Below are 15,042 nucleotides of genomic sequence, written 5' to 3'. Positions count from 1 at the left end.
TGTGATTCATACATACAGAATTGTGATTCTTAGATAAAAGGTTTTGTTTACGCTGTCCTCTCTTTACCTTTGTAATCTAGTGTGCATCCTTATTTCACACAGCACAATACACCCGCCCACCCTCACTGCTCTCATCCCTCCTCAGCAGACAACTTGGCCTCCCTCTCAAGTGACTCTGCACCTAAATCCACACTCGGCATTGACAAATTCCATCTACAACTCACATGAAAGGCAGTACCGAAACTCGTTTTAGAGAAGAGTATCTGGGGCTCCTCGAGACTCCCATCTCCTCCCCAGACCTGTGCCGGCAGACCCAAAGGATTGGTGTCTGATGCCTTAGTCTTGCAAAGGCACGAGGGGTGAGTCCAGAGTAATTACCACTTTCTCGCCCAGGGGGAGCTCCAGGGACTTCCGTGTTGCACCAGTCCTGCTTCCCAAGGTGTGTCATTAACACAGAGGACAGCGCACAGAGTGCACAGCTCCCAAGTAATCATGGGTACTGAGGCTCTCCCTTGGCAACATGATCTGTAACATGGCACCTTTGTCTTGATGGCGTTGGTAAATGTATAGAACACAATGTTTTAATGGAATTCTTTATCATACGGACGTAACCTTAATCAAAATATCTTATCGGACACAAGCTTGAATTGACTAAGAAGTATTCGAGTAAAGAAATGGAATTCTTTCACAATAGCAATAAATGTTTCTGCAGATCTACAAGAACCGCATTTCATTTTCTGCACAGCAGCTGAATAAAGTAACCGAGCACAGATTGCTTCTCCATCACACGGGATAAAACCACTTCCTGTGGGAAACTGATGACAATAACAGCCGCTCTGACCTTTGGCCTACTATTTATACTGTATGCAAAAAAGTACAGCAGGCTATTGTACTCTGAAATATTTACAGAGATTAAAAAGAACGTTTTTTCACCTACGATGCTGGAATACATTAAAGTTACATGAAATCTGCGAAGGGGAAAATATAAACCAGCCTTTGTGACCAAAGGGCTCACTGATACTACTGAATTGCGGGGGTGATTGAGGAAACCATTGTTGAGCTGCCCTTGAGAAGTATCCTTAAGTCTCAAGGGTCATGGCTAATAGCTGAAATGCTGTGCTTGGAGAGCGCATGCATACTCATTCAGCTATGATCATGATTAATGACCAAGCAAGCTCATTCCATTTCCTCTAAATGAATACAAGTTTAAATAGGCTTACTTGCTCTTTTTTTTAGTTAGATGAGAAGACCAATACTACTCTCAGAATTATATGAGAGGGGTATCAATGTCTTACATTTGGCTTTTGACACTCAATTTACATGATAGCTTCGGGGTAAATTGGGAAACAGTTCATTAATTTTCCTCATGGTGGCACATACCATCTGTACTATCCGCCAAAAATAACCCACCACATTAAAATAGGCACAATCATGTCTGCTAGAGTGTGTATGTATTATGTATCTACATCTACAACACGCCAACTGGGTATTCTGTCTTTCAAAGCAACTAAATCTCTTGAGCTTTCTCTAATTCAGCAGTCAGAATCATTTCAGTCGGCCAACGTGACAGCAGATCTGCAGCAGCCAATCAAAAGAGAATCTGCTCTTTTTGTCTGGTTGTTTTTGAAGGGCTCTCCACCTAAGCCTCATCATGCAACTAATTCAGATGTAACCCCACTTTATACCGCACAGACAATGGCTATTGAGATGAGCTGGGTGCTGATAGGCCTGTCGAGAGTCAGACTCTGGATGAAATGAACACACACAGAAAGACAAATACACACGTGGCCACACACACATAACGACAGTGAAAATGGACCCAACAAGCGATATTTAAGTCTGATCTTTGTGCCTATTGTCTTGCACCACACACACACACACACACACACACACACACACACAAACAAACAAACACACAATCACAAAAATGTCTTACTTGCTGTCTTGCATTGCAATCTAAATAGACCTTCAAGTGAATCAGGTAATGCTGGAGACTTGAGCAAATTAAGACTAATCTAAAGTTTGTCAAGTATCTTAGTAATGGAAACTGAAAAAGACTGCAGATGAAGACAGCATAATTGGTTTGGAAAATGATAAAAAAGAAGGTATCATTTAGCAGAAGATAATTGCCCCTACTTCTCAGTGGCCACATCAATAAATATATATATATATATATATATATATATATATATATATATATATATATATATATATATATATATATATATATATATATATATATATATATATATCTCAATGGCAAACATGTCCGAAAAGAACAGCACCTTCAGTACTCATTGTCATATGGAAGGCTTGCGTCATTCACCTGTCTGCTCTCCTGCAGTTGACTTTGCCTCCACCTCTCCCTCCTCCTCTGCCTCCTCCTCAGACACTTCATCCTGTTTTTCTCTCTTTTAATCATCCTCCTCTCCCCAAAAGGTACAAAAGGCGGCACCACTGCTGTGTTCACGGTTTGGCCGATCACCTCCATCACACCACTGCCTCCTTCCTCGCCATCTTCCACGCCGTCCTCTTCTTCTTCTTCTTCCTCATCTTCCCCCTCCTCCTCTCCTAGCTCTGAGCTCGTGAGAGACGGGACGTGGGTCTGATAACGCTGGGGCGAGTGTCCCGTTGCTGCCTCTGTTCTCACCTCCACCCAGAATGGATCTGGCTCTGTGTATGAACCAGCTGGGAAGCGGTGCAGGTCTTCTGCTGTCCTGGATGAAAGCCTCTGATGGGACAGAGGCGTGGATCTGGTTCGGATGGGAGGCCGAGGAAGCGCAGAAGACAGGGACCGCGTTACTGGTCGCAGGGATTGGGGGGTGATGGTCTGGGTGCAGCCGGTACTTGGTGGTATAGGACACATGCACCCTCTCTGCAAGTTGTTTGATCCTTCTCCAACTTCCAAAGTGCTGTTTGACTGGATGTCAGAATTACTGCTAGATAAACTTTCAGAGATTCCTGTTCCCTGTCTGTCCTCCGAGCCACCTCCATGAGCCTTTCTCCGTCTTTGTTTTCCTCTTCTCATGCCTCCAGCGGCTTCATTTTGCCTCTCCTCCTCCCTGTCTTGGTTCCCCTCTATCCATCTTCCTCTGTTGTCCTTGTTGCAGGTCTTTCTGTGTGCTTTCCTCCCCGGTAAGGCAGGTCTCATCAGCTGCTCCACACTGTTCGACATTCCCTCACCGGTTGGATCTGCGCTCCTCAACCTCGGCCTCCCTGCGTTCAGGCACAGGGTGCAAGTCCTGTTGCCGTTTTCTTCACCGACATCCTCACTTCCACGACCTTCAAAGCCGATTGAGCCATTGGCGGCAGAGGATCCCAAATAGGAGCTCATGGCGGCGCTTTCGAGCCCCTCTGTCACCAGCAGAGTGCATCTGATGCAGTTTCAACCATCTAGCCTGGTCTCTCCCCTGTCATCTTTTCCCAAGTCTTCCTTGGCCTCCCACTCCTTCTGGATGTACAGGTTCAAGCTCTTTTTCTAAGAGCAAGGGACTGTTCCAGCGTAGAGGAGGTGAGCAGTGCAACCCTCTGGCCTGGCCAGTCCTGCCCCTGCTGGGACATTCCACACTGTTGACAAAGACAAAGTCCCCCTGGTGAGCCCCATTACAATAGGTGCACTATTCACGGCCTCACTATTGTCCTGTGTGACCTATAGAAAACACATTGCTATGCAACCACTGAATGCACAAAAATAAGGTGAAAAAACCAGAGCCACCTTTTTTTCCCTCATGTCCACTACCATGGTGTCAGCTTTTTTTTCACTCTGGGGTTTACAAACAGAGCACATGGAGAGAGAGAGAGAGAGAGAGAGAGAGAGAGAGAGAGAGAGAGAGAGAGAGAGAGAGAGAGAGAGGGAGGGAGAGAGAGAGAGAGAGAGAGAGAGAGAGAGAGAGAGAGAGAGGGAGGGAGAGAGAGAGAGAGAGAGAGAGAGAGGGAGAGAGCGAAACCGAAAGCGAGAGAGTGTGTATGTAGTTGTCAAATGAAAATGAAATTCGTCAGACTTTTCTTTTATTTGTAGTTTCATTTTCCCCCCCAAAGACATGAAGTTAATCTACCAGACTTGAAAAAATCCACATGTATTTGATGAAAAATGTCAGGATAACTTGTTCAGTGTCGCTTTGTTCCGACAGACTGCTCTGCTGTTTATCAAACAGTTTTTTTTTAAAGTTGAATAACAAAAAACGAATGATTTTACTGTCAGGTTTTATTGAGGATAATCCGTTTTTTGATGTCTTTGTCTTTGATGAAACTTGAATGTTCAGCCTTCTTGACAAACTATTTACACATTCCTAGAAAATTCTCACAGTGAATTATGAGAGCCCATTTTAAGGCGTAATTTCCCATTTTGCATGCAGCTCCTCAGATCTGATGGTGTGTTACTGGTTCGTTGTCAGTCCATGCTGAAGATTGAAGTTCATGCCTTTGGCTCTTGGGTTATTAAGCTTTGAAATACCCCAGGAGAGACTGGAAAATCACTTTTGAAAACCCATTTATGCAGCGTTTTAATTAATTCAATTCAATTTAATTTTATTCATAGTCTAGTGACACATCGACTAGAACACAGGAAGACTTTTAGGCAGAAATAGGCTCTTGAGTTCCATCTGCATTTGTTGTATTAATTAATCATCTTTTCTCATGTATTATGGTGCTGTTTGCAAATTGTTGTAATCGTTTAATATATAATACTAATATATAAAAATTATAATTTTAACCTGAGATTTCTTCATCATTATCTCATCTTTTAAGCTTCTGCCCTGTAGTCTTAATTAATCAAATCTGTATTCATTGAAACCCTTTTTGGTAATTTTATTGCACTTTTTTATTGAATTGTTTTAATGCATTTTGGAGTGTTTTTTAATCATATCCTGCTCCTTTCATTTTATTTATTGACATATAAAATCAAAACACACACAAGGGAACGCAATGCCCTTAGATGCAAGAAAATACTAAAATGCATGTTTGAATGTGTCTGAAAATCACATATGCTAATATTGATCACATGTAAGAATACCATTAAATATGTGACATGTGTGAATTTATCACATATGAGCTGTGCTGTGTGGTATGTGTGACCATTAACATGTTCTGTTTGATGGGGTAATACATCAGCTAGAATGATAATTAAAAATTATAATAGAACAAACAAGAAGAGCAACATTTTTAGAGTAATGAACTGTGCCAAATTATCATATGCATTGTTTGCAGAATGAACCCATGTATGATTGTTAGCCAGAAAGGGGATAAATAAGGACATGTATGACAGTGTAAAAAAATATTAGCATCTAACGTTTGATTGAGATTGACTCCACAATTCAACATGGAAATACAATTCACAGCTCTCAGTTTTCCTATGTTTGTGTTTCCCAGCAAAATGTGTTTTTTAAGTGACATGGACAAAGACGCAGAAAACTTGGACGAAATATCTGCAGTCCACTGAGGCTGTAAAGATACTGCAGTCCGCCAGCGACTTAACAGCCGTGGCTGCAGTGAAGGAGACCCAGGCTGTAAAGACACTGCAGTTCACCAAAGCAGTCAATACACTGGAGGCTACTGAGCCTGTCAAGAACATTAAGGACAGAGATGCTCCTCTCCAATCAGAACGGAGTTCCTGCTGTCATGTGCTGTTTGAGGAGGAAGATTAACTGTCCCATCTCCTACCTCCACCAGCTCATCAGGTGGCTGAGACGCCTCAGTCACAGGCTGAGATCCCTCAGGCACCTGTATTATTGCCGGATATCTTCTTTTTTTTTTTGCTTTGACTTTTTTTAGACAATGGAGGGAAGTAAGAAAGTGCATTTACAATCAGGATGTAAAGAAGTGTCCCTCTCAGCACCTCTCACTGAGTATTTCAACTTTGGAAAGTTCCTCCCGACAGACTCTCTGTGATGTCATTGGTGTGGACACTCCTGGAAGGATTTCGCCCAAATTCACTGCGGCAAAGACATCAATGCTGCTGCCAGATGCCTGGTGTCAAAGGCAGAGCACTCAAGAAGACTCCCAACATGACATCCATCCTCACAGGACGAAGCATTGCATTGACGAGGATTCAGACAGACAATGGTTTGGATCATGACAGCAATGAGAAGACACTAGAAGGAAGGTGTAAAGGCCAGAGGAAGAAGTCGCAGCTGAAGAGCTGTTTCAGTGGATGACAAGAGAATGAAGATTCAGTCAGCTCCACTTGAACATTTGGACTGACTTGAGATCTAGGAGCACTGGAGAGAGCAAATGTGGCTCCCTATTGTTCCACTCAGCTGGAGTTGGTGGACTACATGGAGGGTTAGGATCAGACACAAGAAGTCACCATGTTCTTTCATCTCCGTCATATATTGGCTCGATTCCATCAGATCATCAGATCGTTGAGGTCACACGGTCCAGGATGTGATGAGCACTTCTATGAGTAATCAGTCCGCTGGTGATGAAGATGAAGAAACCTTAAGCCAGAGCTCTGTGGACCACATTCAGCCTGACTCAGAGTCAGTAATAACAAAGTTAATGTTGAGGAGTCCAAGGCAAAGAGGAGCTACTGCTACTCCCACAAGATATTATCAAAGGTAAGAATGCATTTACATGGAATCAGTCAGACCTCATAGAACGTACCCAACCAGATGTTAAATCAGGTGGAACAGACCAGCAGTTGTTATCAACTCTAGCCATGTATGTGTGTTTCTGTACTGACGTCATGTTTTGGGTTCAATTACTTCCCAAAAAAGTAGGAGAAGAAGGTTTCAGCACAGAATCTGAAGAAGCAGCCTCCTTTTGTGGTTGTTGTGCTGCAGTGAGTGCAGCCATTGCCTTAACAAGTAAAGAACAGGATCAGGAGCCGGCTCTACCTAACGCCTCCTTTTGTCCCTTATCACCCCCTCTATATCTCTTTCTGCCTTTTCCTTTCCCTCTCCACGTCTCTGGCTTTGAATTGAATATGGTCAATAAAATATAAGTGTTGTGTTTTACAGTACTTTATCAGTCTATTTCTCTAAATTAATATTTGTAGATCAAAAGTTCTGGTACTTTTTTGGATACTTGCATGATACAGGTTATAAGTAAATAAATAAAGAAATAAAAAGTCTTGACTAAAGTACAACACACATTGTGTATTGAACATCAATTGACGTCCACACGGGGAGCTTTACACCAACAGAAGAAGTATTGGGTTATTTAATATAGTCGACCTACTTTAATGAGTGAATCGATTTTGAATATTAAGTCCAGCTTGCAGCACGCTTTAGTTATGGAAGATTGCACACTCAGGCAAAATCTTCAAACTTCTGCTCTCTGATGAAAACACGTCCGTGTGCAAATGGTACTTCAAATAAAAATGTTAATTTGGTGTAAAATGGCTAAAAGGCTGAAGCTAGCGTTGTACTATAATTTTCACTGAAGACTCGAGGCACTTTTGAAGCTATAGGAATTAAAAGTGATGCATTGCCCTTCTTTATATACAGTCTATACTGTTTTATACAGTCTATACTGTTACACTTTATGGACACATATTTTGGAATACTTCTGTCCACTGTAGCTCTACCCAACTCTACCTACTGACTTTTACTAGTCACTCAAGTCTCCAGTAAGGAAGAATGTTTCTGTTGTAAAATTATCCTCCAACCCCCCCACCCTCCACACACACACACACACACACACACACACACACACACACACACACACACACACACACACACACACACACACACACACACACACACACACACACACACCCCTTCCCTGCCTCCTCATCCTTCCTACAGTATCTTACATAGCCCTAACTCAAAATACTGCTGCAACGGTATGAATCTTTTGCTGCAGTACCCGCTGTGGCCAGCAGATGGCAGGAGCTCTCCTCTCTGGCCTGTGGTATGGCGCTGTCCCTGGTCCTGAAACTACCTCTCGCTCCCAACGATACTTGCATGTTACCTTTCTTTCCATCCTGACTTGAAACGCATTGTTCTAGACTAAACTCTGATAACTTATGTCTGAATTTCTCTCTCAGGTTTTTTTATCCCATAAAAAAAAAAAAAAAAAAACCGCCTGTTTCAAATGAATGTTGGTCAAACGAAAAGGTAAAAAAAAAGTGATAAAAAATTAAGATTTCCCAATGAATATTTCCACCTCGAGTATCCCGCCGGTAGAGTTTGCTCTCCTTTTTTGCTATCTTGCTACTTTTGTAAGAAATCCGTTAGGCTAATAAGTCCTGACTGACGCCTACCATTTAGGATGTAAACTAAAAAACAATATCCACAAAATATGACATTCAGTGAGTCCAGAGAGTCACACAAAGAACAGAGGAGAGCTCTGCACCCTCGTCGGCTGTCTAGAGTGAAAAACGAAGCAACGAGGAGAGCGGAGGCACAAAACTCCAGGGCGACCCCAACTCGGTCTGACGTACCCAACGCTGCTGGTATAAATGAATCCACGGCGTCACCGAGCTCAGATGATTCGCAGTACCAGTGAGCGCACCCTGCTGTCAACACTCACGGGCTACACCACACACAACCCCCTCACACACACACACACACGCACACACACACATGCACACACACGCACACAAACACACACACACACACACTCCCAAACACCTCTGCGTCATGCGTCCTGAGAGCGACGGCACGAACACGGTAACTCCGATGGACCCCGGTAAAACGCACAGCGGCAGCGGTCTGAGGGGCTGACTGCGTCCTGCCTTTCTGGTCCAGCTGCGTGTCCCTCACTGCTCTGGGAAAGTTGCGCTCTCAGTGTGGTCGCATTATGGATTTTACAACAACAAGCAGCAACGACAGCAACGCGACCGCCGGTTACCCTGGCCGGGTGGACGTGGTCGCCGACTGGGACGGGAGTGAGAATGGCACGGGGTCTGGGTCTCAGCCAGATCTCAAGCTGAGTTACCAGATTATCACCTCTCTGCTCCTGGGAGCCCTCATCATCTTCTCCATATTTGGCAACGCGTGCGTCGTGGCAGCCATCGCCCTGGAACGATCTCTCCAGAATGTGGCAAACTATCTGATTGGATCCCTGGCAGTGACAGACCTCATGGTATCGGTACTGGTTCTGCCAATGGCGGCCCTCTACCAGGTTTTGAACAAGTGGACACTGGGGCAGGGGATCTGTGACTTATTCATATCTCTGGATGTACTGTGTTGCACCTCTTCCATCCTGCATCTGTGCGCAATCGCCTTGGACAGGTACTGGGCCATAACAGACCCAATTGACTATGTAAATAAACGGACGCCGAGGCGAGCTGCGATCTTGATCAGCGTGACTTGGCTAATTGGTTTCTCCATCTCTATTCCGCCTATGTTAGGCTGGAGAAGCGCCGAAGACAGGGCGAACCCCGACGCCTGCATCATCAGCCAGGACCCGGGCTACACCATCTACTCCACATTTGGGGCTTTTTATATCCCTCTCATCCTCATGCTGGTCCTGTACGGGCGAATATTCAAGGCTGCACGGTTTCGAATACGAAAGACTGTGAAGAAACCCGAGAAGGCGAAAGTGTCGGACAAGTGCTTGGCTGTGTCCCCGGCCATCTTCCACAAGAGAGCCAACGGGGAGGCCGGGGGCAAAGGCTGGAAGCGCAGCGACGAGTCGAAACCCAGCTCCCCGTGCGTAAACGGCGCGGTGAAGCACGGGGAGGAGGGCGAGTCGCTGGAGATCATAGAAGTTATCAGCAACTCCAAAACGCACCTGCCTCTGCCCAACACCCCCCAGTCGTCCTCGCAGGGCTACGAGAACGTGAATGACAAGAACTCGGGGGCAAAGAGAAAGATCGCGCTGGCGAGGGAGCGCAAAACGGTGAAAACCCTGGGGATCATCATGGGGACGTTCATCTTCTGCTGGCTGCCCTTTTTCATCGTCGCACTCGTGCTGCCTTTCTGCGCAGAGAGCTGCTACATGCCCGACTGGCTGGGCGCCGTCATAAACTGGCTGGGCTACTCCAACTCGCTCCTCAACCCCATCATATATGCCTACTTCAACAAAGACTTCCAAAGTGCTTTCAAGAAGATCATAAGATGCAAATTCCACCGGCCGTAGTCACACGGGACAAAAACATTTGCGTTTGCATCATTTGAGTCAACGAACAGAGAGATACTCGCTGACTATATGTTGGGAAAATAACACAGACTTTGATTCAGGGACAGTCTATTTTTCGGTGTGTTGAAGGACCGTGTACAAAGAAAACCCAGGGGACCGCTAATGAGATGAGACGAGACGGGAAATGTCGCTCTAAATGTACAAGCTCATGTCTATTCAGTGTTGTAGCTACAGTATATGCCTATATGCGACGGCAGCCATCGTTATATTGCCATGCAACACGTGTTATGTGCCGATTCCATGCATTTCTAATCAGGAGACACGCAGGGTTTCCGTCCTACCATGAGCTTTGTAGCACTGAAACAATAAAGGCAATCGACGTTTGTCATGAAGAAATACGAGTCCATTCTTGTTTACAAAAAAAAAAAAAAAAAAAAGTAATGAGCCAAGCAGAGATCAGGGCCTGTTTTGGAAAAAAACCAAACAGTTTGACTTGGGAGCTGTCCCATCACAGCCTTCCTTATAAGGAATAAATCATTGACTGTGTTTTGAGCCAAGTGAGCAACTTATCAATTCACTTTGAAAGGCCACAAGGTTGATGATGATGGGGGGCGATAAGGTTATCCGTGGAGTGCATGGTGTCTTTGAGGTCCTAGAGCAAATGGCTATGGAACAAACCACACTGACCATCCTTCAAATCCACGTCAAAGTTAAAAGCAAAAGGAGACGGGCATTTCTTTTTCTAAAATACAGGCTGTATTATATTTATGATGTAATACGTTCTCAGTCGCCTCTTCTTCTTTCATCTTATTCCAGAGCTCCCCCTCCCATCTCTCTATTTCAGATTGTCTTGTGTGTGTGTGTGTGTGTGTGTGTGTGTGTGTGTGTGTGTGTGTGTGTGTGTGTGTGCATTAGAGAGTGAAAGAGAGAGAGAGAGAGAGAAGAAATAAATAACAGATTGAGAAAGACAGATTGCTCAAGAGTAAAATCAAGGGAGCGCATCAAACATTTATATTAGGTTATTATACCATACAGCATTGAGTATTTGGGAAGACAGCTTGGTTACATCAACATAAAGAAAAGCAGTAATAATAATACCATAAAGTAGAGCGCTGCTCAGAAAAAAAAAAGAAAAGAAAATAGGCCACATAATACAAAGAGTGGCAGGAAAACCTCCTCGCTGCCACAACTGCATCTATCACACAGATCCCAGACACAAATCCACTTAGAGCAGACACAAAGATAAAGACTGTCAGGAGGACGTAAACAACTTTCAGGAAGAAGTCCCAACGAGGCCGGCACGCTTCACAAGATCGATGGGTCAATCCCGAGGCTTCGTGGGTCAGGCTGGCGGGGCCGGCAGGGCGAGCCTGGACCCATCAGAATGCAACGCAGCGGGATCATTTAGAGAGGACACCCGCGTCTCTGCAGGGCACATGTATGTTATTTGTACAATAAATAAACTATTAAAATGTTTCACAACACACTGTAATATTAGTGTAAGCAGATATAAGAACATTTTTAAAGGTTTATTAATATGTGTCAACAACCGTAGCTCCTCTTATGAGGCATCATAGCTGCTGTAATAACAGTTAATGAATGAATATAATCATAATAAATGACATATGATTACACACGAACAAACTCTTAATGTGAGCTTGAAGGTTTAGTTTGACAAAAAAGTGACTGAAGCTCCACTTCCTCCACGCCTCTTATTTCGCATGTCTGCTGCATCGACTGTCATTCTACAGAGAAATGATTCTTCTTTTAATAATTGATGAAACAATCACCATCTCAGCTTCTCACATGTGAGGATATGTTGCTTTTCTGGCTCATAAAGTCACTCCCACGACAGTAAACAAAAGATACCTTTTGATCAGGTAAAAACATCAGTTTATTGAATTGAAGAAAACCGAGCAAGGAGGAAATCATTGAAAAAAAACCTCTCCCTCTCTCCCCCTCCATGACACAGGTTTTTCTTTTGCTCCCTGGTGCATCAGTGCAACATCAATGCACTCAAAATGCTTTTGGGAAAATTAATCCAATACCTGTGACCCGTAGGTCAAGTTCTGGGCTTATGACGATCTCAGAGGCCCATAGAGAACGTGGTGTGAGCCGCTGAGCGCTGCAGAGGATATTTTTCAATTGTATGTCACACTGGCGTGTAAGACCATTATTAAATCATTACATTTTTGGTCCTGATACATGGGATTAGAACAAAGCTCACCTCCTTTGAACTATGCAGTAATATCAAAGCTTTGGATTGCACTGAATTAATCCCACTCCCTCTAGGATTCTTAAATATAATAGGTGGGAGCAGAGTGATGACGCAGGAGCATCTCCTTCAACCCGGGAGGGGAGGAGAGGGCGATTATATAAAATGGCACCACAAACAAGGTGATTACAGGGTTTATTGTATGTGTGCCATAGCCCTCTGGCCTCAAACGGGGTGGAAATTGTATGGGATTATGCCTACATATAGTAGGTGGTTATCGGTCCTATAGGATCAATTTAGTAAGAATGAACAGCAGGTTAAAGAACAGTCAAGTGCAAATGCAGAGACGCCCGTTTCAACATATTTTCAACGTCCTCCTTAACAACAAACTAGATCTAAAGCATTTATCGATTTTGCAGAGGGAAGCCACACAGGAAATAAACCGTTTTATTCCACAGTTTTGAAGTGACATTTAATTTGGGTACATTATTGCAATCTGAAATCAATATCAAACAGCAGTTGCCACCTAAAAATGTGACAGCACTGAGAACAGACAATCAAAGAAGTTGATCCTCTTATTGATATTAATTACTTCATGAATTAATTTGTTTTAACACTTGTTAGCTTTGACGTGGGACCGTTAAAATGCTTTGAAGTCATCAAAAGGATCCAATAAGTTTTAGGATATCAGGTATCCTGACAACCTTGACAATGGATGTTCTTCACTGATCCCTGTAGCCCGAGGCAAAGTGTCTTTACTCAGACTGAAGGCTGACAAGGAGTCAACATGGGTAACAACAATATTGAAAGGACGTGTTATTTAACATAATTTTAAAAAACGGCTGTCATCTGAGATCAGTTGACTAATGCAAGCCTGTCGTAGTGAAGTGCTTCAAATGGAAATCTTAAAATAAACCCACAATTAGGCTGCGCTCAAAGGAGGAAGGACCGCTTTGGTGATATTTTTATAAACAATGAGTCCAAGTCCAAAAATATTTGTTGCATAAGGATTTCTTTCCCACACTGACAATACGTTTTTTCCCCCAGCAGATCATCAGTACCGCAAAACATTTTTAATAATTTGGGGTCAAAAGTGAACTCTGAGTAAATATTTTAACTATTCAAGGGAAGACGCAATAGTAGCATTGACCTATAAGCGTGGCATTTTTTTAAGGCCTTTGGCCTGATGCAGGTTTTAACAGAATGAAAAACACTCACAGGACACGTTTTTATATATTAATTATCATATATTCAATTCAAGTACACACCCTAAGTACCCTACAAGCAAACAAACTAAAATAATACATTTCCCTGTAAGTACTTTCCAAAGTAATCCTATAAAATACAGAAGAAATGTCAATCTATCCATGATGATAGTTTAGTTCTGTGGCCGTTGAGCACGACAGTGATGTGTGCAAATGCATGTTTGCAATATAAAAAGGGAAAGCTACTGAGTGAAGAAGTTAGCGATGGGGATGAGCAGAAAGCAACACAGAGAGAATAAAAGAAGTAAGAGAGAAACCGATATGACTGAGCACTCAGCAGAACACATGTTTCTGCTTCGCCCCCTCCTACTTCAGGGTCTTTCTGATCCATCTGAGTCAAGGATCTCACAGCCCGTCACACGCCACAGGCTTTCTCTCTCCCTCCCTCTGTCCGAGCCTGAGAGAGGCACGAAGGGAACAGCACCAGAAAAAGCCTTCTGACGCGGAGGGAGATTGAGGTTTGGGTGTTTTCAGGTATGGCCATTTTGTCACGACAAGATGGTAATTTACCTCATTTAGAAACGGATGCGTCACTTCTGTTCCGCCGTATAGTCCAAACAATGATGGATAAAACAAAGTTTCAATACAGATCACTCACACACTCACAGACACACACACACACACACACACACACACACACACACACACACACACACACAGTTTGATGGAGGGCAGGCATCACATGTTCAAGGACAACAGCAAACGGGGGGGAAAAGGTAAGAGTAAATATTTTTTTTTTATTTACGCTTTCACAAACAAAGAATGAGATGAATAGTCCAGTGCCCAGAGAGAGAGAGAGAGAGAGGGGGGGGAGAGAGAGAGAGAGAGAGAGAGAGAGAGAGAGAGAGAGAGAGAGAGAGAGAGAGAGAGAGAGAGATAAACATCTGCTTCATTTATTCTCCTTTTTTTGCTCCATTTTTGGATCACACACTTTTTAAAGTGTGTGTGTGTGTGTGTGTGTGTGTGTGTGTGTGTGTGTGTGTGTGTGTGCACGCGTGTGTGTGTGTGTGTAGAGGGGTAGAGGGGAATTAAAAATGTCATTATTTGCAAGGACGACAGTCAATTTTTAATTTATTGTCCTCAAGGGGAGATTTGTGTTTCCAGGTTAAACACAACTCAAACACACTGCAACATGAAATGGATAAAACATAACAACAAACATAAAATACTGTGCACACTCACACTAGCAGCGTAACATAAAACCTGGAGTACATCAATCCATCATGTTCCAATCAATCAATAGGCTCATCCATCAGGGCATTCAAGGAATTAGAGGGAAAAGTATTTCTCACCTAGTAGGACCTGCGTTTTGAATCTCTGTCCAGAAGGGAGACGCTCAAACGCTCCATCTAGAGGAAGAAGAGGACACTTTAAGAGAGCTTAAGAATTTAAATACAAATAAAGAAATAAAAAAGATTCTCACTTTTGCTGAAAATGTGAAAAATGTGTGTAAACAAATGAAATCACAGAAAACCTGTTTTTTTCTCTAAGCTTACCAATTTAATATCAATTTACTGATTTGCTTTTCTGAACCAA

At 43.3% G+C, this 15,042-nt stretch overlaps 1 protein-coding gene across 1 annotated transcript; it reads left to right on the top strand.

Annotated features, from left to right (window-relative positions):
• The first annotated feature begins 8,451 nt into the window (after positions 1 to 8,451).
• On the top strand, positions 8,452 to 10,045 carry htr1aa (5-hydroxytryptamine (serotonin) receptor 1A a). Its single transcript, XM_084024774.1, has one exon. It carries the CDS (start codon positions 8,743 to 8,745, stop codon positions 10,024 to 10,026), a length of 1,284 nt encoding a protein of 427 aa, XP_083880900.1. The 5' UTR covers positions 8,452 to 8,742; the 3' UTR covers positions 10,027 to 10,045.
• The last annotated feature ends 4,997 nt before the right edge of the window (positions 10,046 to 15,042 follow it).

Source organism: Eutrigla gurnardus, assembly GCF_963514095.1.
Source record: "Eutrigla gurnardus genome assembly, chromosome: 13".
Classification (NCBI taxonomy): domain Eukaryota; kingdom Metazoa; phylum Chordata; class Actinopteri; order Perciformes; family Triglidae; genus Eutrigla; species Eutrigla gurnardus.
Note: the sequence above shows the minus strand (reverse complement) of the source record. Positions and strands in the feature narration are given on the sequence as shown.

Excerpts from the sequence above, each read along its gene's own strand:
- htr1aa (XM_084024774.1), top strand. The coding sequence starts at position 8,743 with ATGGATTTTACAACAACAAGCAGCAACGACAGCAACGCGACCGCCGGT.